We start from the raw sequence: 22,894 nt of genomic DNA, 5'->3' as shown, positions 1-22,894 counted from the left end.
TGGAGCCTACATACAAAGGTCTAGCAGTACTGAGGTAAAACTGAGTGGATTTGCAGTTCAGGGATCTTTTCTGCTACATTTCACCACACCACCATATGTCACATATTTACAGCTAAAACAATCTGATTCCCTGTGTCTGATAGCTTCTGAAAAATACAGCTTTGTATGCTTTTTTTCTACACACTATAAAACTCAATGAAATCTTAAGATGAGAGCAAGGTTTTGAAGGGGTTGTTATTAACAGCTGAACTACTTCGATATGCATTGCCATTGCAAACAAGAGCTTGTATGCTGTAAGATCAGTTGGAGAAATAAGTTTATTTTGGTTTTAAGACAGGAAAAATGAAAACTATTAAAATCCACTTGGTCTTCTTATTTCAGTGCTCTCTGTGAAAGAAACTAGCGACAATAGATGGCACTGTGGTTCTGTGACCCGGGGGTTATTTCTGTCTCTGTAGCGGTGCCACGCTGTTTGTGCTGCTCTGGCGGTGGGGCTGACCCGGGCTGGACACCCAGTGCCCACCAAACTCCCGCTGCTCTCCTCAGCCAGGATCGAGATAAGGGAGGAAGAGATCACTCACCAATTACTGTCATGGCCAAAACAGACTTGGCTTAGGGAAATTAGTATAATTTATTATCAATCAAATCAGAGTAGTCTAATGAGATATAAAAGCTAAATCTTAAAACAGCTACACCCCTCCACCCCTCTCCCTTCTTTCTGGGCTGAACTCCACTCCTTATTTTCTCTACCTCTTCCCCCACAGTGGCACAGAGGGATGGGGAATGGGAACTCTGGACAGTCATTACACGTGGTTTGTGCCGTTCCTTCCTTCTCAGGGAGAGGACTCCTCACGCTCTTCCCCTGCTGCAGTTTGAGGTCTCTCTCTCTGAAGACAGTCCCCCATGAAGTTCTCCAACATGCTTCCTTCCCTCCGGCTTCCGTTCTTCATGAACTGCTCCATTGTGGGTCACAAGTCCTGCCAGCAAACCTGCTCCAGAGGGGCTCCTCTCTCCTCTGACTTCCCACAGATGCTGCCAGGAGCCCCCTCCAGCACGGGCTTCCCATGGGGTCACAGCCTCCTTTGGCATGCACCTGCTCCAGCGTGGAGTTCTCCCTGGGCTGCTGGGGGACACAGGCTCTCCCATGGACCTCCCTGGGCTGCAGGGGGATACAGGCTGCCCTATGGACCTCCCTGGGCTGCAGGGGGACACAGGCTCCCCTATGGACCTCCCTAGGCTGCAGGGGGACACAGGCTGCCCTATGGACCTCCCTGGGCTGCAAGGGGACACAGGCTCCCCTGTGGACCTCCCTGGGCTGCAGGGGCTCAGCTGCCTCCCCATGGTCTGCACCAGGGGCTGCAGAGCAATCTCTGCTCCTGTGCCCAGAGCACCTCCTGCCCCTCCTCCACTGACCTTGTTTTCTGCAAAGTTGCCTGTCTCACATATTCCCACTCCTCTCTCTGGCTGCAATGCTGCAGCTTTCCCCCACTTCTTAAATCTATTATCCCACTGGCACCATCAAGGGTAGCTGCTGGGCTTGGCCTTGGCCAGAGTTTCATCCATCCTGGAGCTGGCCAGCATTGGATCTGTCAGATATGGGCAAAACTTCTGGAAGCGTCTCACAGAGCCCACTCCTATAGCCTCCTCACTTGTGAAACCTTACCATACTAACCAATACAGCTTATTAATTTTAATCTTAGAGTTCTTAGTGAAATTAATTTAGTTGGCTTTCTACTATTGCAAATACACAGTTTCTGAGACTGAAAATTACTAAGCTGTATGTACTTACCTCTCTAGAAGGATGGCTGTCCATAGAAAAAGTGAATTATTACAATGGCTCATTTTGGACCAGTTTACTGAGATAGTTAAATTCTGCAACATGCTCTTTCTTTTTCTCCAGCAAATATTTAAAATTACTTTAGCCTTCAGCAGACATTGTACTGAATATTTAAGGGATAAATAAAACCAAACCAAATTATCTGTTTAAGACAAACCTCCAGTTTATAAAACAACTGATTGTATTCGAATATTTTAATCTGCTTTACTAGCAGTGCAATCAGACAAAACAGTAAAGCATTGAAACACCGTTTTACATTAACATTACAAAATACAACAATTTTTTTTCTCTATGTATTTACATAAGCAAACATGTAGGTATTCAAAATAGAATGCATCTCACCTTCTGGCAATAATTACATAAGTACAGTGCATGGTTGACTGGATGGGATAGATACATAGGAATTTTTACCCTGAAGTGTAAAAAGGACGCACACCAGCTTAGGAGATACATGGTGAGCTTCATGTCTTTGGACATTTTTCAGATGTAGTCTTAACAGTAATAAAATGTCAATCTACTCGAAAAATTGATGCTGAAAATTTTTCCGGATGAAGTGGGTTTTTTGGATGCAGATATGACAGACTGACTCAGCACGCTTTTCCTGTAAAGTCAGGGAAGGCCCTAACCTCTGAACCAGTCTGTATGAATGTCTTCTCTCTTTTTTTTAACCTGAAAAATTACAAAAAAATTCCATTCCATGCTGATGCATAATGAAAACAGTTTTTTGGAAGATGGAGATGCTGCTCTGAAGCTGGTCATATAAAACCATGGTGTTCATTCCAAGCATGGGCCAAGTGCTGCAAATCCTAGTTTAAAACAGCTGAACTTTGTCATCTGTCTGCAGTATAATGAGTCCATTAATTGCTATCTACTGATGAACAACCCCTAGCAGATTTGGCATGGTGGCTAGAACAAATTCATATCCTGACTCTGCCATCCTCACTAAGGCAAACTGCACAAAAATCTGTTAATATTTTGATGCAGGGTGGCAGAATCAGGCCTTTCTAAGCTGTCAAAAATGTCCATAAAGAGCTGGAGATATTGGTCTTTGCTGTGCATTCTTGGCCTTGAGAGGCTACTTAGGCAAAATCTGCTGATCACTCAATAAAACCATCTATCTGAGTGCTACAGAATCAAAATGTCAGGCATCAGTTTTCCCTGCTTCTAAGCAAAAACTCAGTGTTGTGTTCTCTCCAGCTGTCAATTAATGAAATGCTGTTAAGTCTCTTATGCCCAAAACATAGGTTTTATTTTAAAATAAGCTGGGAAAAAAATGATTGTTCAGAGTCACCTTGTAATGAAACTTCAAGCCAGTAATTGAAACCCTCTGTGATTGTAGTGAAACATTCCCTGTCAGTATTTGCAACCTGAGCAATTTGACATTGTGAACGAGGAACAGAAAGTGGAATGAGAGAGAAACAGAGGGCTGATCTGCTCTGCCATGTGGGCAAAATGCAGACAGTAAGTGGAGAGCAGAAGCACTGAATGTGAAATGTCCAGTAACAGTTTATCAGCTGCGAGCTGGTGAAGGAGACTGTGCAGAGCAGCAACCAGGCCCTCAGGAGATTTGGGAGGAACTGAGCTCTGGAGAAGTGCAGGGTGCCATATACATCATACAGGATGCAGGTGGGCTCTGCTCCCTGGCACAAATAGGCAATAAGATCCAAGCTGTCTGTCCCACCTATTGCTTTTGATTGCAAAGCCAGAGAAACTTGCATCAGGTCAGGCCTAAATGGCAAAAAAATATGGTGATTCCCTCCCCTGGTGGAAGCCTCTTTGTTTCCTTTCCCTTCACATGCAGGTTTAGAGACCTTCAGTCCCCTGTCTATATTCATCATATGAAGGCAATCTGGTTTGGTAGCAGATCTAGAGCCTCAGACTCTTCTCACAAAACACCTTTGCTTTTATTACTGCCTGCTTATTCCCTGAGATACCTGTTTCCAAGGGCAAATCCTCAAAACCATCACCCAAGTTATGGAGTGGAGACATCTGGCCTGTGGGATACAAGATGGGCATTGTCCTTAGCTCAAAGTACTAGATTTAGGGTCAATATCAAACTTGACAGGAAAGAGTGGAAAGTCACTGCACCCAGCTACTGCTATGGCAGTCCTCATACTCAGCTGCATTTAGCAGATTCCCCCTGGAATCTCTTTGCCAGTGTGACACCCCTCCCGCAGTGCTGGGTAGGAGCAGGATGTGTGCATAGGGAGGTAGGAGCAGCGAGTTCAGTTTTGCTTCTGCAGAGGCTGTTCAGTTTCACTGAGGTGATCAAATGTACACAGAGATAGAGAGAGCGTATAAAGCACCTGGTGAGCACAGCATTTATTCCACTTGATTTATCAGTTTATCCTAAATGACCAATTTTGGGGGAAACCCATTAATGTCTGTGAGGTGATAGGTGACTGGCATGGCATCATTACTACCAATGGGGCTACAGCATGACGCTTTGTCCCAGACATGGAGGCTGAGGTCTGTGGGATGAGTCAGTGTCACCATGTGCATGCAGAGCCTTTGTGTGACCAGTGCGCAGTGGGCTCATAAAACTAGATTTACTTATACCATGTATATGACAATAAATCAGGTTCTTGGAAATCAGCCGAATACCCAACCAACTTTTAAGTCCTTTAAGTCTCCTGATCAGTATCTTGAGCTAAAGGCCTTCTTCTTCCAAAGACTCCCACCTGGTAGGCTAGAAAAAGATTCACTTTCTCTCTCTGTGTCTCTCCTTCTTTGACTTAGTGGAAATTTAATTGCTCTGTAAAAACTGCACAACTTCAACAGAAGGACAGATGAAGACATTGGAGTTTTTTTTTTCTGGATGGGCAGTGATTTTTTCCACAGAAACGGGAATACATCCTGGTTCTGATAAGGTTATGGCTGAATAACTCATGGAATGAATCAAATGATTGGATTTAAACTTTGCATGTGAGTGCAGCATTTATATTTGTCCTCTTCTACAAAGTCCCACTGCCCTCAGTGACATCTGTTATGATGTCATTAAAAGAGATTCATGACTAGGCATGTCTGTCAGGCAATGTATTTTATGTTCTTTATGTGATGTATTCTGCCCTTGGATCTATGCAGGTGAAATGCAGTGTTGCTTACAGGTCCTGTTATTTTTCAAGTGAGCCCCATTTGCCCATACATATTTCATTAAGGCTGAGTCCTAGTAGTGCAATCTTCTGACCATTCCTGAGCAATCTGCCTTAACAGCAATACAATGAAACAAGGGAAAACAATTTTTAGCAACTAACAGTTTTCTAATAATTCTGGCTTTACAAGCCCTAAACCTGAACCAGAACATTCTTCATATTGGCCTTTTTTAACCAAAGAGAAGTGATGAGAGAGAATCTACTTCAACATTTTACTGAAGACTTTACTCATGCAGAGTTTCCTCTTACATTACTTTAATCAGATTTTGTTGGAATTGAACAGAGTCGTGAATCTGGAAGTGGTGCTGAAATTTTTTAGCAATGTTGTGCCTGGTTTTCCACTGTTCTCTCACTTTGCCTTCCTGTCAACACCAGTGGAAGGGAGCAGGGAATTGAGACCAATAATTTTGAAAATACTACTTTCAATTTTTAAGCTGAACACATGACATTTTTGAATGCAAATAAATTGCAAGTCCTGAAACAAGGATTATAAGTGGTGGTGGAAACAGAGGATTATTCAAGTATAATTTACCTTCCAACATTACTTATTTGAAATACAGAATAAATGGCAGAAAAACCCAGGGACATTCAGGATGGTCACTGAGGAAGAAAAAATAGCATAAAAACAGTTAACAAAATGCCCATATAATCAATCTATAGCAATTTTAATAGATTTTTTTAAATACTTTAAGATTTATTTTAAATATATATTAGCAAATGAACCATCATTTTGTTTAAAATTCTGTAAAGTGCTCATTCAGTTCATGATAACAAAACTCAGTTGTAGCAAGACAAACTAGCTGGAGCCTACTCTGCAAGAACATCAAAGGACAGCTTAGCTTTCATTTGCAAGGGCAAAATAAATGCGTAGGTTTCTTCACAGCCTATATTATACCAGAAATTGCATTTTTTTTTCTTTAAGAAATATATCCTTTAGAATATTAAAAAAATAAGTTTAATAAAGCCTGTGCTTAAAACAGCCAACGTACTGTATGAAAAAAAAAATTGCACATTTGATACCCTTTCAACCCTGCTTTTCATCCACAGGATAATGTGAGGAGTATATGATGTTGTTGAAAGGTCTCTTGGACACAGCTGATTTTCCTAAGCTATCAGAGCTTCTCACAGCAGGTGGAATTTTCAGCACACACACAGTGGTTGTCATGGCAGCTGCTGACCATCACACACCACTAACCTTTTCGTTCCCCGGGCCGCTACTTCCCTTGGAGGTACCATCTAAACGATGTGTTCCTATCGTGACCGTCGAGTAATCCTTAGCCATCATTTTCGCCTCTTTCTTCAAGCTCTTCATTTGTGCTAGCTGGAGCTCTCTGGAGTCATATGCAAGTGCTGGGATAGTGTTCACTAAAATCAGCTGGAAAGGTTTCTTCTCCTCCTTGTAGCGACACTGGATGTAGCGAGAGAAAGCTGAGCGGTAGGTTTTGTTAAACAATGTATACACGAGTGGGTTGACAGCCGAAGAAAGGTAGCCAATCCAAACAAATATGTTAAGGAGTCCTCCAATGACCTCTTCTTTGCATGACTCCTTGCAAATAACAGCCATCACATTGGTGATGAAAAAAGGGCACCACATCACAACAAACAGAAAGAAGACAATGCCAAGGACCTTGGAAGCCTTCTGCTCATTGCTGATGGATTGCATGGTTCTCCTCCCTGAAGTCCCCGTATCTCTGTTCAGGGAGCGCTGAAAGAGTTTCTCTGAGGACAGGGAACTCTGAGGGAGGAAGCTGAATGAAGTAAACTTGGTCTTAGGGCCAATGTCATTCACGCATAGCATAGCTTCCTTCTGCAGTGACTTGATAGTTAAAAAGTAAGTGACTACCATGATGGTTAGGGGGATGAAGAATGCCACAAAAGAGCCTACTAGAACAAAATTTTCATCTGCGAGTAAGCAGATGTCTTTCTTAAACATGTCTTTCTTAAATACTTTGGAGTCGTCTTGTAGTCCAAAGACAGGTACAGGCATGGAGATACCTGAAGGTGGATGACAGAAAGAAGAGGTTAAAAACAATAATGAAAAACCACTTCCAGCTTTCAAGAAAAAACAAACAAATATCTACCTGTGTTCTTCCTGCGGCTGGAGTGATCATAGGTGACACATTACCTCAACCACAGGTAGAACACATTTGCTCCCTTCCAACTGTCCTATGATACCTGGTAGCAAGAAAAGCGTGGGTTTGAATCTTGGGCCCCTTGTAATGATCTCCAGACTTGCTCCTTGGTCCCTGCCACCTTGGCAAAGGATTTTATGAACTATGACCAAGATGACGCTATGCATTTATTTTCTGGAGTGCCATAAGAGTGATTTTGGACTGTTTTTCATTCAAGGATTAAAAGTGTTCTGGGTTCTAAAGAGTTCTGGGAAATACTAATTTTAGGAGGAAAGATAGTTTTTTGTCATAGGTCTAAGAGTAATCTTTCATTGTGTCTTTCTCTTTTCTTGCCGTAATCCCCATATAGTTCAATGCTAAATGCTAACAAAACCAAACTTCCCATGTGGCAATGGCCAGATAAACAACGGGAACAAATTAAGCACTGAGAGACACTGTATGAGGCAGCTGAGACGTAGTTTATCCGGAAGGACTGCAAAAGTCCTTTCACTGTATTTCCAGCTACTAGAGGCTGCCTTCTCTGTGCACAGCCATGCAAAATTTGTCTTCCCCTAGAGCATGCATCCTTGGCTTGTCATGAATGGCAAGACAAGGTGACAAAGACCATTCTCCTTGGACTGCTCTGCCTGTTTCAAGCCTACTCAGCCATTTCCACAGAGATTTCTGTAAATGCTGCTAGAGTCTGGGTAAAATCAAACAGCTGCTGTTTCTCTGGTTGTTGGTTTTGGGTTTTTTTTCAGAATTTGTCTCTTCCCCTCCAAATGGATGCTGTCTCTCCAAGAGAGGCAATGTTCAGGCAATGAAAGAAATTATGTGCTACAAAGATAGCAAAAGTGGAGTGAAGCAGGGGGTAATATTGCAGCCCTATTTGGATAAAAGCAACCAGGATTCTGATTCCTGTGGAAAGTTAGCATAATCTGTGAGTTTCAGTCCCGTTTGCATTTTGGATCAGAAATCCCAGTTGCAGTATTTGGCTTATGAGAAATAAAAACATTGACTAGAGAAGAATTTCATATGATGTGAGGATGCTGTGCCCTACTTTGTTCAGTGGATGCCCAGGAGTGTCCTTACTCATTCACAGATGAGTCCTGAAAGATCTGCGTTTCAATGGTACCTTCCTCTATCACAATTTTTTTCCCTTCTTCCCACTCTGCTGCTTGAACTGGGAGCCCTTTAAAAGCATAGCCTGTCTCTTCATTTCACACATATCCAGTGCCCAGCATAACAGCTCCAGTCCTAGAGGAAGACTGTGGAGTACAGGCTCAATATGAAACAATAATAATCACAGTAATAATAATATTAGATTATTATTCTGTTCAAGTGCTTCATTCTTTTTGTTCTTCTGGATCTCACACAAAGACCTTTTTTTTCTAGGAACACTGTAGCTTATTTTGTCTTTGCAGCTTTGAACTGAGTCATGGCATTGCCTCAGGCCACTTTAGAAAAGTGCTTTTCTTATCTGCTCAGGGCAGAAGCTGGTGGAGAGCCTGTGGTATTACCCTTTCTGTTTCTCCTGCTCAAGCTCTAAATGTTTGAACTTGGGCTAGGAGAAGCCAGTGAGAGAGCTGCAAACTCATGCAGTCTATGGCAAATCCTGAGCTGAGCTGACAGAAATCTCCAGTGTTTTTAGCTGCTGGCTAAAAAGGTCTGAGCCCATCTCACTGAAAGCATGGAGGCAGAGGTCACCATCAGAAGCCAGACTGTCCAGCCACGGCTGAGTACTCTGGGGTGCTGAACAACTCCAGGGAAATGAAGAATGCTTTGAAGTTACTTTTCTTTTTTTGGATGAGTTGAAGGGGTGCTGAAGACATCCAGCACCCCCCAGCATCATACTCCAGCTGCACAAAGACACAGCATTAGTCAGAGCAATACCACAAGTTTCCCATCTGCTTCTGCCCTGTGCTGATAACAGCGAGGCTGTTTTTTTCATTTAATTCAAAGAATGAGTGTGAGCTGCAGAGATAAAATAAACAATGGTATTGACAGAGTAAAAAGATGCTTTTCATTACTACCTTATGGTTCAGCTGCATGGGGAGACATGGGAGCAGAGGCTGCAGCACTAGAAAGAGGAAAATTTTAGCATAATTTGCATGCTTTTTCAAGTAAAGAGCCAAAGTCTGTTACAACTTCTTGCCTGAAACAAGAGGAGCAATTCCCCAACTGCTTTTTTCTGTTCTTAGCAGCTTCTGCAGACTGGCATCTAAATCCAGATTTCTGGCTTTAAAAAAGAGAAATGGCCTTCAGTGTGCAGCAGAGGTTCCTGCATTTCTTTGTCATTCCTTTAACAAGCATGGAAGTGCTGTACCAGCAGAGCTGTAGCAGGCACTGCTAGTCATGTAAGTTTTTCGGAGTGATTCAAGGCATCTTTCCCCCAAGCCACAGGGAAGTGGCCTGTATAGACTTTGAAAACAGCAGAGATGCCACGCTTTAGTGGCAGAGAACACTGACAGCTGTAAACTGCTTTTTGTGTAACCCCAGTTCAGTTGATGCAGGGCATTGCCCAAATGATACTGTGGCATTCCTGCATGGAAAAAGTTAATGTCCATGCCAGTTTTCTCTTTTCATATCTCTGCAGGGAGTAAATTTACTGTTTTCCTCCTGGAAGGAACAGGGTTTGTCGCCCCTTGACAGTTGGCTTCTGCAGCATAAGTGTGGCAGATTCCAGGAGGACACAGGGACCAAATTCAAATGCAGCCATAGTTAAACTGGCAGTAAAGGAGCTTCCACGTGCAACTCACATCCACTATTTTGATGAGATCTTTAGGACTCATCACATATGGCCAAGAGTATCACCGACATGTCACATTTGGTCAGGGTCAAGTTTGTCCTGTAAACGCATAACAAAAAGTCCTAGTCTAAAGTTGCATTAGTACTATTGCAACTGACTGAATTAATTCTTTAAATGTTGAATATGAATGATCTGTTTCACCTGGATGATTCTGATGTATACTCGCTGGTTTACTTGTCCTTGCTTTCCAGCTCCCTGCTCTTGGTGACTGGATGTTTAAGGAGACACAGATGGTGCCTGTGCATTCAAATGTCATAAGAAGAAAATCAGCTTCACCAGAAAGGATCATGTAGAGGTACCAGGTAGGGACAAACAGGTGTTTGGGAAGTGAAGCATGCGCCAACAGTAGATCTGAAGGAAGCAACCTGGAAGGGCTGTAACAGAACAGCTATTCCACACCCTGCCCATTCCATGCTCCCACTAGCTCAAGGTCAGTATGGAAAAAAATCGTTGTATCCCCTGAGGGCTTTTTTATGATTTATCTTCCTTGGCTTTCAAAAGAACTAAACCAAGGCACAAGGAAGCATTCAACACAGAATAGGAGCATCCATTCAAGTACTGAAGGTACATTAGCCACTCAATTTCCAGTTGACATTCCCATTTGGTACATTTTCCCTTGTCAATAAGCCCTAAATATTATGTTACTCTGGCACAAGTTGGATTATTAAGGTGGTTTGATTTATACACATGTGGCTGTTTCAAACTGTGGATTTTAATAAACCGCACAACAGATCCCAAACAATGAAGATGAGTAATAAATTCTGCATTAAACCTCAAGAATTTAGGCACAGTTTCAGAATGACAAAAGGCTCTTGAAAACACCAAAGGTTAAGAAGTAAAGCAATGGCATCCTTTTTGTTCTCTGAAAAAGTCTGCTGAAATTGACAAAGGTTTATATAGTGCTACACATTGCTGGCTTCAGAGGCATACAGCAGCCATAAAACCACTTTAACTGGACAGGTAAACTGGGTTTGCAGCTGCCTTGAGCTGCTGAGACTATCAATAAATCAAAGCCATAATTTACAATGTGCGTGTAGGGTGGCACACTTGGGTTACTTGGGGTGAAGACAAGGAGGGGGAAGTGAATTGATAAGGTCAAGGTTCTTTCAGTGAAGTCTCCTTTAAGCAGAAACTGTCAGTCACATGCTTTCACCTTGCATATATCTATTTCAATTTTGTTTAACACAAATGAGTATTATTCTGTGCCTTAATAAATGTCTAAGGGTTAGGAACTACCTTTTAGAAATGTCACTACAGTTTCTCAAAAACTTTGGCACCTTTGTTCACTTTCTCATGAAAAACAAGAAACTCTCCCCATCTCAGGTTTTGGCACTCACATTGATTCAGACATACCAGGTCATGGGCCAGCTCACGGGCCGCTGCACAAAGATGTGCTGTGACACTGGGGACCTCTGAAAAGATTTCTGCTTGAGAAGGCCAGTGTCTCCTTCAAGCAGCTCAATGTGGCCATGTTGTCTAATATCTTTAGAAAAGCCCATGCTGGTATCTAGTGCCTGTTTGTGCTCAGAAAATATCCTCTTTTGGTACATCTACACATTCAAACAGTAAACAGATGTCCATGTATAACTCACCTGCTACACCCCAATGCATACTCTCCATTTCATGCTGTATAAAAATCTCCTTGTTGCACACGGCCATCTCTTTATTTTTAACATTTTTTACTTAACTAACCAGACAAAAGAATATTTATTCCTTTGGGCTACGATGGTGCCCTGTGCAAGATGTTTGCTCAAGGAACATAAGCCACAGTGAGGCACTTGTGGCAGGGGGACCATGGACCATGTCTTCCTCTGAGTATCAAGGATGGCAATGTGTCTGGATCTTATTTGAGGAGCTGGAGTTTAGCAACAGTTACTTCCACTTAAAGACCTGCAGAGGAGCTGTTCAGTCTGGCTTTGTGTCTCTGCTTGGCATTTGACACCATTATGGTTGGTACATTGCTACATTTCATTGTCATTACATCGTTTCCCAGACCTGCAAACAGCTGCTCTCTGCATGCACCTGACAATGTTATTCCCCTACTGACTCCTTTTCAGTCATGACAAACCCTTCACTGTCATAATTTTGTTGCTGCCAGGGTAGTGCCAGCCATATTTACAATGCATGCAGGTTGCTGATGGGTGGCAGTGCAGAAGCAGAGATTTCCACCTGGAAAGAAGAGATGTTGAAAACCTCAGTGTGGACTGGGAATCACCATCCGAGGCTGCATCTAGTTAGCATGAATGTTAAAAGCTTCTACGTTCCCTAGTCAGCATGACAATGTCCCCAAATCCCTGGGATAGAATTTCTCCTCACATGTGAGACCAGCACAGAATTCTTCCCTGGTGGTAGGTACATGTGTTGGTGGAGGCAGAAGTGGATGAGGAGCATTCTCTCACAAATCCCCACATAGTATTTGTTTTCAGATTGATTTCCTCAAGAGCTAAGTGAGTCACAGTGCTGGGGAGCATCGTCTCCTTTCTGCATCATTCTGCAAGAGGCTGTACTCACAGGAATGGAATCAAAGTGGGTCCAGGCATTTTCCTTAGAACTGCTGATAGACCAAACTTAGTTTTTATTCAAGGGCATACATGAAGCTGGTTTTCTGTATCTTTGCCGTGGAACACATCATTTGGTAACACACGTTCTAGTTAATACAAGTGAAAGGAAAACAAACTTAACATCACATAGAGGGGGTGCCAGGTAACAGCTGGATTATTCTATTAATTTTGAAATGGCCTTGCTCTTGACAGATCAGAAAATCTCTAAGGAAGCATATTATTTAGCCTAGCAGGAGATACATTCAATTCTTTTTATGTGAGAAAAGAATGGTGAATAATTTATACCATAAATTATCTATTTCACTTTAGAAAAACAAAATAGGAGAAGTCTGTGTTTCCTGGTATGTTCCTCATTTATGTCCTCAGTCCTGAAGCCTGTTTCTTAACAAGAGCAGAGATATGTGTCTCCGAATTAATTTAAAGAACTGTGATAATAAAATAACTATTAACAGGATTAGAGGAGAATTACAGGGAGGACGGTGCAAGAAATCAGGGACAGGTGCCCCTTTTTGACCCAGCTGTTTAGAAACCCTGGCCTTCAGAGTGAGCTGAATTATGAGAGAGGAAGCTGCTGATGGAGTCACTTTCTGCTTTGATATAATCCTCAAAATGTGCACACAGTCCTATTTCCTAAAGGCAGCAAGAATACAACAGCAGGAAACAGTTTCTTTGCTTTTGGCTTTAAGTGCTTTTCCTGCCTATGCACTCAAATTCTCTTTGCTAGTTAAGCTGCAGGTTTTGTTTACAGTTTGGTTCCCTAAATTTTTTGTTGGGTTTTTCAGTCCTTCTGCGTATTCGAGGGAGCTACAACCTTTTGCCTAGCAGTTCCCAGTGGAGCCTATTCCCCAATACAGTCTTTGCTTTTCACCTGGGGACATTATTTTTGATTTGGACAGAGACTTTTCCCAAGGTGTTTTTTGGCTTCTCATAGAGATCTCCAGTTGAGAGAAGTTGTTATCTAAGGTGGTTACCCAATCACTAAAGGACATTTAGAAATCTTCACCTATCAAACAGCTGGAAATGAATGAAAGAAGGTGAGGAAGCAACTTGTCTGGAGGATGCTGGCTGAGTAGAGCCCAAGTCCGAGGTGGACAGCAGCTATGATTCTTCTGCCATTTGGGAGTTGGAAGGGAGCTGGGCTTGATGTGCTCCTCCAGGGGACACAGGCTAATGACAACTGTAGGCTAAGGACATAGGCTAAGGACACCCTTCATCTATGGTGATTAAAAGTGGTGAAAAGTAACTTGCCTTACAATCTAGAGCTTAATATTTAGTCTAAAAATTTGCAAGGGGTTCCACAGGTCTCCAGCCTATCTCTGCACAGAGGGACAAGGTTCTCCTCCTGCTATTTAAGGCTGCTGCTTCTGTGGCTCAGCAAAATGCAGCAGAGCAGGTCAAACACCCTTTTTTTCCTGTGTACTCAATTAATGATGTTTATATTGCATCGGTGTTTTTAAGTTCCCGGTAGCAACGGTTTAATTTCTACTCAAAAGAAGTTACAAATTTATGGTTGGCACTGGGCTAGGTAAATATGTTAATTTGCAAAGGAAAAGAACCTTGGGTAGGATCACCTCCAGCCACCTGTGATACCCCCTCTGTTTAGCATAGGACCTTTCGTGTATGCCATGTCAGACGGCCTCGCAGCATTCACTGTTCAGGCCCCTAGGAGAGCAGATTTGGGGATAATAGTGCTTTGAGCAGAAGGAAATACCATTCCTTTTTTACATGACCTTCCTAGATCAGATGTTATCAGTTTGTCCTTTTAGCTATGAAGCTTCTAAAGGATCCTTGGGGCTAATTTATTATGTGCCATACATGCTACATACACAATAAGGCTTAAAGAAATACTTATAGCAGCAATAAGCCAGAAATTATGGAAAGATCTTAGATATTCCACTACCATAAGCAAATAATGTGATGCCTCCTAGGGCAGTCAAAGTGACAAGATCCCCTGATATTCCAGTTCTTATATCTCTGTCTTTTAATTATTACATAGTGTGATTTGTTGACTGCTGATAATTTACTTAACTCTGCCCTAATCTTCCACTGAACTGAATAGAGATTTCTGTTAATAGCTCTGAGATTTCTTCAGCAGTGTTACTTGGTCTCTTTGTGTAGTTTAAAAGGACACTGAATGTAGCTATCAGATACATTTTTAAATTATTATTATTAGTATTATTTTACAATAATTTCACACTCCATCTGAAGGGCACAGATAACAAAAACTGTAATTCTTCTGGATTTTCTAGACTTCAGACCATGTCCCAGTTGTTTCTCCATGATTCCTTTTGTGGTTGCTTGCAGAAGCTGCTCAATAAGCAAATTGTCAGCTTCTTACTAGTTATACAAGGAGACTGCAGCAGTGGCTGGACAGTCATTGGGATAGATGTCCTGATATGATGGATAATTTGGAAGGAAAAACAGAATAAGAAGCATCTTAGAGACCTGCACAGGTCTGAAGATGATGAGTCAGGATCCTGTGCTTTATGTTTCACTGTCCACCCTGCAGCTAATGCCCTTCACCCTGACTGAATTCTGTTAGACCAGCCAATGCCCTGGTCACGTTTACAAAATAACAGGGTTGAAGAAGAGAGAAAAAGGGAGCATATCTAAAGGGATTGTATCTGCCCGTGTTTCCACCATCTACTGGTGTCTGTGTGGGTGCTACAGTGTGATCCCCAGGCTCATCTTTCTGTTAAATGTCACAAAGCACCTTGGAAATGAAAAATAAATACATGAACTGTTCTTGCAATAAGAAATACTGTAGTGACCTCCTCATGTACTGCAGTGGTGTGCAAGGCAGGACTGGATTTAGCTGTGGAACTTTCAATCTAAAACCTCTGAGTACTTCTGTGCTTGTAAGGGGAAATTTACACTGCTCACTCAGTGCACCTTGGACCTAAACTCACAGTTTTTCTCTCAGGATACTCACAGTTCTGCTCAGTCTATGATCCTGGCAATAGTGCTCAATTTGACATTTCAAAACTCAGATCAAATACAAGAAGTTGTAACAAGGGCTATGTTCTGCCAAAAGGAAATAAGTCTTCCCAGTGGGTGTGATTTATTTCCTACATAAAGGCAGGATTGAATACTGTGAAATACACAGATTCCAATTTTGATCAGGCAGAAAAATAACCCTTCATCACAATGCTACAGCCTGCATTCAGGACATCACAGGAGCTCAACAAGGTATTTTCCATCAATGACCCTGGAGGACATCATAGGCAAAATCACCTGACAGGTGCTTCTAAATTTGTCTCAGGTAATTAGGAATATGATGTTGTTGCAGTTCTGACAAAACCCTTGACTTTTATTAGCTGGGCTTCTGCTTTGAAGTGATGCCAATGGCACAGGCCAGGTAATGTGTGGGGAAAGTTAATTACAGCCTGCATGCTCAATAGTTTGCAATGTTCCTGCTGTTAAAGATAAATGTAAGCCTTTAATTTTAAAGAATTCTGTGATACATTAACCTTTTTCATTGTCATAAAATACAACATCTGGCTTAAGCCAAATATAATAAATAAAGGAACTTGTGAAATTGTTCTGTATAATTTTAAAATGAACAAAATTTTCTCTTTTCCTGACATTTTCTTTTAGGCAACACTGTGTGACTTGTGCTAAAGTGCAGCACCATGTCTAATTTAGAAGGTGATTAAATGCAGTCACAGTGTACAGACAACAGAATTTATGAATCCCAACATAATTCCTTGTACCTTGTTCTTTTGTTATCATTTGTGCTGCATGTGGCATTTTCTATGCAGAAATCCAGCTCCTCTAGAGATGCTGCCTTTTTTTCTTAAAATATTCCATTTACTCTGATATACCCTACAAAGAGACACTGGCTGATTTCAGGCCATATTGGCACCCACCAACTAATTCATTCAAAAAACTTTCATAACAGGACAAGTCTGGTCCAAATGAACTTTATACTTCTTGCTGGTAGCTTCAAGAGGGAGAAGAACACGGTCCTTATGGTCTTCAAAACAAAGACAGGTTTTTTTAAAAGAAGACATCTAATTCTTTCATCAGCACCTTGACTAAACAGGCTCTTTTCTATTAAAAATACAGCTCTACTGTTTATAACTCACCTTTAAAAATAAAACCAAAGCAGAAGGAAATGCTACACAATAATGTTATGACCACCCCTCATTCCTATTTTCACCTGAAAGGCAGATTGCTTCTTGCAAAAGGATTGCTCACTAAATGAGTGTGTGCTTTTTTCATAGGCAGAACCCTTCATCTCATCCTGATGTAATTACCCAAAGAACATGGTAAATATATACACAATAATTATTCTTCCTTTGATGACACATATTTACTGGTATAATATATTCTCCCCCATCCAGAAGAATGCTGGATTGCTCAGTGTCTTTAGTTTGCAAATGTGTCCCTATGGACACATGCCTGTGTCTCATATCTTTGTGTTTCCAAATTTGGAGAATTTAGAAAGCACTTCAATCATTAACATTCCTTTAAGTATTTTTTTTTTCCATAAAGACAAGTAAAATGTTAGTAATACCTCCTTGTCAGATGAACAAACATATACAAATTCAAAATGCAAGTTTTTTAAACCTTCACAGTTATGGGAGGGAGGTATGTGTGGTAAGCTGATGTTCTGGTGGATGTGTTCACTCTTCTGGGAAGAACAAATCAAGCAAAGAGTTCTGTTACATGGGAAACATGGGGATCATTTACATCAAAGTAGATAGGATATTTGTGTGCCTTTCTCAGAACCATCTGGAGTAATGCCTCATGATCAGAATACATGTGCTAGTCAATTCAGAAAGGTGCATCAGAGCACTGAATGTTCCTTTTCCATGGAACTGAACCCCAGACAACCTGTACAGGAAGGGCTTGTTCTCATTAGCTGTCACTACTGTAGGAGTCATTAGTACGGCAATGAACTTTCTACTGACGTAAGTGCTGCTGACTGCTGAGCCTCATACATTGTGTCTCTGTGAAGAAATACAGTGAAGATTCTATTTCTGAGATGGTTCTGAGGCTCTAATACTTTATCCATGATATTTCAGGCCAACACCCTTCATTATAATTGACACAAATTTCTCTGTATGTTGTGCAACAATTTGTTCTCAACTTCATTTTATTTTTATGGCATCATCTACATCCACAAATCGTAAAGGTCCCAGGGCAGCCCAAACATAAAACCTACAGTGTTTGCCCCTAAGATCCTGCAGGTGGAGTGAGCAAACAGTATTTTCACTCTCTGAGAGATGGTTTCATGAGTATGATAAAAATAAAAGAAATGTTCCCTGGGGAAATGATAGTGTGGTAGATATTTTAAGTTTAGCTCCAGCACTTCCAAATCGAGGTGCTAAGCTTTAAATCTTTATTGCCAGAGTACTGTTCAGTGTGTAATTATTTGCAATTTTATATATTTTGGCAGCATATTCCATGTTTTAACAAATGATCTTTTCCTGTGCCAAGGCATTCGTAAATTAGACTTGATTGAAATGGCAAATTATGTCACCTGGAAGAAATGGATGTGTAGCAGATTCAGGACAGGGACTCCCAGCCTGCAGTTTATTAGCTGCTGGTGCCTTTTGAAACCTGTAAAGGGATTTTCAAATGAAAGCTGTCCTTGACAGAAAGAAGACTGAGCTTAAGGAGGCCAAAGCTGTCAACAAAACACAATCCAGAGGCACTGGTAGTTGAACTCTCCCAATCCCTGCTGCTACCCTGGCCCTTCAAATGCTGTAAGGCAGCAAGAAGCCATGCAGAGAAATTGCAGGCTGCCTGTGAAGGAGGTTTAAGCCTCTGCATCAGTATAAAATGTCACACTGCTAAATTAGCTGGGGGCTCAGTTGCTCTGAGCTTGATTTGTACATCCGGAGCTAACTTCACTCTGCACTTAGGAGAAAGTTGCTTCACATGCTACAGTATTTCTCATTTCCAAATCCTCTCCTTTCCGAGGCCCAAAAGCCTCAAAAGCAATGGCAAAATTTTAGAATTCTGTGGTGGGAGGTATTTTACCAGATTCATCCAGATACATGTTGGGCTTCTTTTTTCTGCATGAAAAGTACTGAATAAATCTAAGTTGTTAGTGACTGGGGAGTGCAGAGACTGCCTGAAGGCAGTGAACAGATGTGTAGGCTGAGTGAGAAATGGTAAGAGAAAACTCAGCTTAGAGTTCTTGGGCTTCATCAGGCTTCACATTACTTAGACCATTAACAGAGGAATAGAGAGAAATAGGAACTGAGGAATGTTATATATAAGGACTTAACATTCATGCCTGTAATTCTTTTATGTTACCCTTTCAAGGAGGGGATGATGCACTGTTGGCCTCCTGCAGAGCAATGCCTTTGTTAGGCCCATTTAGGACTCAAAGGTACTTTACATGTGTTTTCCTGTATAGGCTCTATTTGCAATTCTATAGATTCCAGTTCTATTTAAAATTCTACTTTTTTCCAGCAAGGGGAAATCCTTTGGCTTTTTACACCTGTTCTCAATAATGACCTCTGTGCTTTAAAACAAATGGAATAATTTTCAGGGTTTAATGAGCTTTTGCCTTCAACAGCTACAAATAATCTAATTATCTAACCACTGTGCACACTGGATGATTTAAGAATTAAAGACACAATTAGAATCCGTTACAGTAATTAGAATCTATTTTAAACCAATTGCCTGTGGCATTACATAGTCTAGTGAAACAAAGGCTTCTGGCTAAATGCTCTTCTTCAACTAAATGCAAAAACAAATGTTACCACAATTTACTTTTTTTTTAAACTGATAAAATCAAGATTTCAGAAGTCAAGTAAACTAAACTATCTGTGCTTTTTTTCTGCTGTTTTTTAAATGCTTCATATGTCACTGAAGCCAATGGAAGGAAGATGACATTGCCTTTGGTTAAAATTGACTGAATATATTTGTGTATTTAGTGAATAAAAGGAAAATTACAATTTTAGTGAATGAAAGTGTAATTAGTTTGGTACACTAGAAGTTCTAATCTAGGTGAGTTGGGTTCAGGCCCAACAAATCAGCTAGAAGTATCTGCAGGAGTCAGTGAGCAGGTGGATAAGGGTAATCCAGCTGACATAATGTTCCTGGATTTCCAGAAATCCCTGACAATACTTTTTGTCAAAGGCTGTTAGTGAAATTAAATCCTAATGGCAATAGAAGAAAGATCCTCTTGTAGAAAAAGAATGAGTTGAAAGACAGAAGGTTGAAAGACAAGTGGTAGGATTAAATGGTTTGTTTCCATATTGAGGGTGGTAGAAGGCAGCATCTGACAGCCCTGTATGTTCATCAGTGCTGTTCAGTTCACCCTAAGATGTTTGCATGATCACTGAAACTGATCAAACTTGCTGCCAACACACAACTCTTGGCTGTTACCCTCTTCTTCCTCTGCTAAAATGAACCTCTGCACAGGGGAACACAACATCTTTCAGTTCTTTCTCTTGCTTTTTACCCTCCATCTCATACTTCATGGGAGTTCACAGGTCACCAGCTGAACTGCAAACTGTAGAAGCATAGGGAAGTCAAAGGGTGTCTGAGGCTGGAGAACAAAACCTTGGATCTGAATCTGTAAGTGAGATGGTAGCCACACCAGGTGCTGTGGAGGGTGTGTTGTGCCCAACGCCAGCTCTGCCTCTGCCAGATATCATAGAATGGTTTGGGTTGGAAAGAACCTTCAAGATAACCTCATTCTAACTCCCCTGACACAGCTAGGGACGCCTTCCATGACACCAGGCTGCTCGGAGCCCCATCAAACCTGGCCTTCAGCACTTCCAGGGATGGAGCATCCACAGCTTTTCTGGGCAATCTATGCCAGTGTCTCACCATCCTCACCTCACTCATCCCAGTGAGAATTCTCAGCCATAACTGTGTGAAAATACAAAGAGTTAAATCATTTATAGCCCTGTCACTCTCAGTAGCACTGAGAGCCTGGAGACTGGTAAATGATAGATGGAGCACCTCTTTGTTCAGAAAGCATTTCCTGTTAGTAAGTGATATAAAAAGCCATTTCCTACATATTCTTAACTGGATGGTGGCAGATCAGGAGGATAAGGGTTGCTGACTGACTGACAGCAGATTGCATGGGCGATCTGGGCTCTATCAAGATTCCTTACAATACTGGCATTTTTCTTTATTCTAGTAACACAGAAATATGGCACAGGGCAAACTTAGTCCAGCCTGGCTCATCAGTTTCCTAAAGCTTCTTCCTATGTGTTTGCTTTCTTATCTGCCCTGTGGAGCACATCCCAGTTGCCAGGCTGGAACCAACCAGTCTTCCTTCAGCTGGTCTCCCAATGCCCCTTGCTTCCATGAGACTAGAAGCCAGCTGAGCATCACTTCATTCCTTCCCACCTAAGTGTGCTTGCCTACCTTAATTGTACCTATTTAACCTTCTCACTGTTTTGGTGACACAAAATGTGTGAATGAGATGGAGTTATCCTATTACCCTTCCTATTTTCCTGACATCCACTGTTCCTTTACACATGTCCTTATCCAGCTGCAGTAAAGCAGGACTCTGTCCTCCTCACTCATGCCACACTTGAGTGGTTTCCAATAAAATAAGGAGTCGTATTTTTAAGATTTCTATAAATAGGGACCACATTGCTCTCACTTGCCATGGTAATAACAAGTAACATCAGTGACTCATCTCATCACTGTTAGAAGACAGTTTCTCCAGAGAGCAGAAAAGGTGTTTTTACAATGGATATGTTACTAGTTATTACTGCAAAGAAAAGATGTAACTTTTGAAACAAAATATCAAGCTATCAAAAAAATAAACCCTCCTTTTACAGACGTAAACCATGCTCTAACTAATAGGGCTAAAATAACACTTTTTTCCAGATTCCTTTTAATAGTGAGCTAATTCAAATATTCTGCAAGTAACCCCTGAGTAAGTCAGAGAATAGATGCTGAGCAGAGTGGAGCACTGGTTTGCCCCTGGAATGGTCATTCTGATAATTCTGTGAATTTGTGTGTAAACAGGACAGTAATTTCACTCACACTAAGCACAAGGCACCACACTTAAGTGCAGACAAACACAGAATGCACAATTTTAAGGGATGCTTGACTTATTTATGCTATATAGAGTGAAGTGCACTGAAAATACTTGCACTTAGCAGTTTCAAAAACTGGAAAAACTGGACAGAGTAGGTAATATGTTCTCTACTGGATTTAAAAAATGGGACTGTAGAAGAGACAAGATATCACTCATTTAGTCAAAATGAAGACATCTACATCTCAGTTTCTATAAGCTTCCTTTATAGTTGAGATCTAGGCATTTTTAGGGTAGAGTTCACCTGGCCTGTGCCAGGTGAACTCTACATCTACATCTGATCAGGTGAATGCACCCCAGAGCCAGATGCTGTTAAACCTCATCAGGTTGTGTAGAATGCAGAGCTGTCCTCCTGTTGAGTGAAGACTCCCAGAACTGTCCTCCTGTTGAGTGATTTCTTGTTGTGCAGCAGAAGATACAGTATTTTAAATCTTAACAATCCTAGACTGCTTTTTCTCAGACTGTGGGCCAGGATCAAGAGGGAGGTCAGGAGACGATTTAGAGTGGAGGCTGGCAGCATTTTAAGCATCATCTCCTTTCCCTCCTCTGGGAAGAATGGTAAGGGATCATTGTTACCGCTTGCAATAATTTGTATGAGCCAGGGAAGGAGCTAATTTCCTTTCATTGCTGACAGCTCACATCTCTTCCAGAGCAAAAGAGTGAATTTTTCCTGCCTCCGAATAAGTGAGCTGCCAGCGCTCAAGGGTCTACAAACACTGAAAGAAAACTGTGTTTTCAAAGCATTTGAGAACCTCCACCCCAGCTGTGTGAGGAAATTCCTGACGGCATAAGAAACCAAACACTTTCAACTCCCTGGAAATGCTGCCACCAGGGGACTAAAAGATCAGTGTTCCCCTGCCTAGTTTTGAGGCTCAGGTTTTGCCAGTGCAAAAAGAGATTTGTGTACTGGGTCATTCAGAACACCTATTTTCGACTGTAACTCTGAACTGTCCTCTGGAGAGACTCCTCTCGCTCTCACTGCACACAGTATCTGTTGTCTCCTAAACAGGATGTGTAAATTCCCCACGATTCACGCCGAAAAAGGCAGAGAAGATCTGCCCATGAGAAAAATCTCTAAGCAAATTACCCAAATAAGAAATTGGGAACAACTGACTTACATATAACATGGAAATACTTTTTCCAGTTTATATCTTTTTTTTCTCTTCAGATGTTTAGGTAATGATGGATCATCAGTATGGGAAATCAACATATCTTTAAAATAAACTTGAATGTGGTCATGCTATCACTGGTGTATATTCTTTCAGGGCTGCTCAGTTCTCCAGTTGTTGATTTCCATTGCATAATTACTGCACTACAGCACTTCACAGAAGTGGAAAGCAAAATACTGCAGGCAGAGAATAAAGTTTTAGACTGCAGTATATACATCAAATCCTCTCAA

At 41.5% G+C, this 22,894-nt stretch overlaps 1 protein-coding gene across 1 annotated transcript in view; it reads right to left on the bottom strand.

Annotated features, from left to right (window-relative positions):
- Positions 1 to 1,982: 1,982 nt before the first annotated feature.
- Positions 1,983 to 22,894, bottom strand: part of HTR2A (5-hydroxytryptamine receptor 2A) — a 26,664-nt gene continuing 5,752 nt past the window's right edge. The window contains exon 3 of the mRNA XM_059839033.1: positions 1,983 to 6,984. Within this exon, the coding sequence (XP_059695016.1) occupies positions 6,170 to 6,984 (815 nt within the window). The 3' untranslated portion in view covers positions 1,983 to 6,169. The remainder of the gene's footprint in view (positions 6,985 to 22,894) is intronic.

Source organism: Haemorhous mexicanus, chromosome 2 (assembly GCF_027477595.1).
Source record: "Haemorhous mexicanus isolate bHaeMex1 chromosome 2, bHaeMex1.pri, whole genome shotgun sequence".
Lineage (NCBI taxonomy): Eukaryota > Metazoa > Chordata > Aves > Passeriformes > Fringillidae > Haemorhous > Haemorhous mexicanus.
The sequence above is the reverse complement of the archived record's forward strand: the minus strand, read 5'-3'. Positions and strand labels throughout refer to the sequence as shown.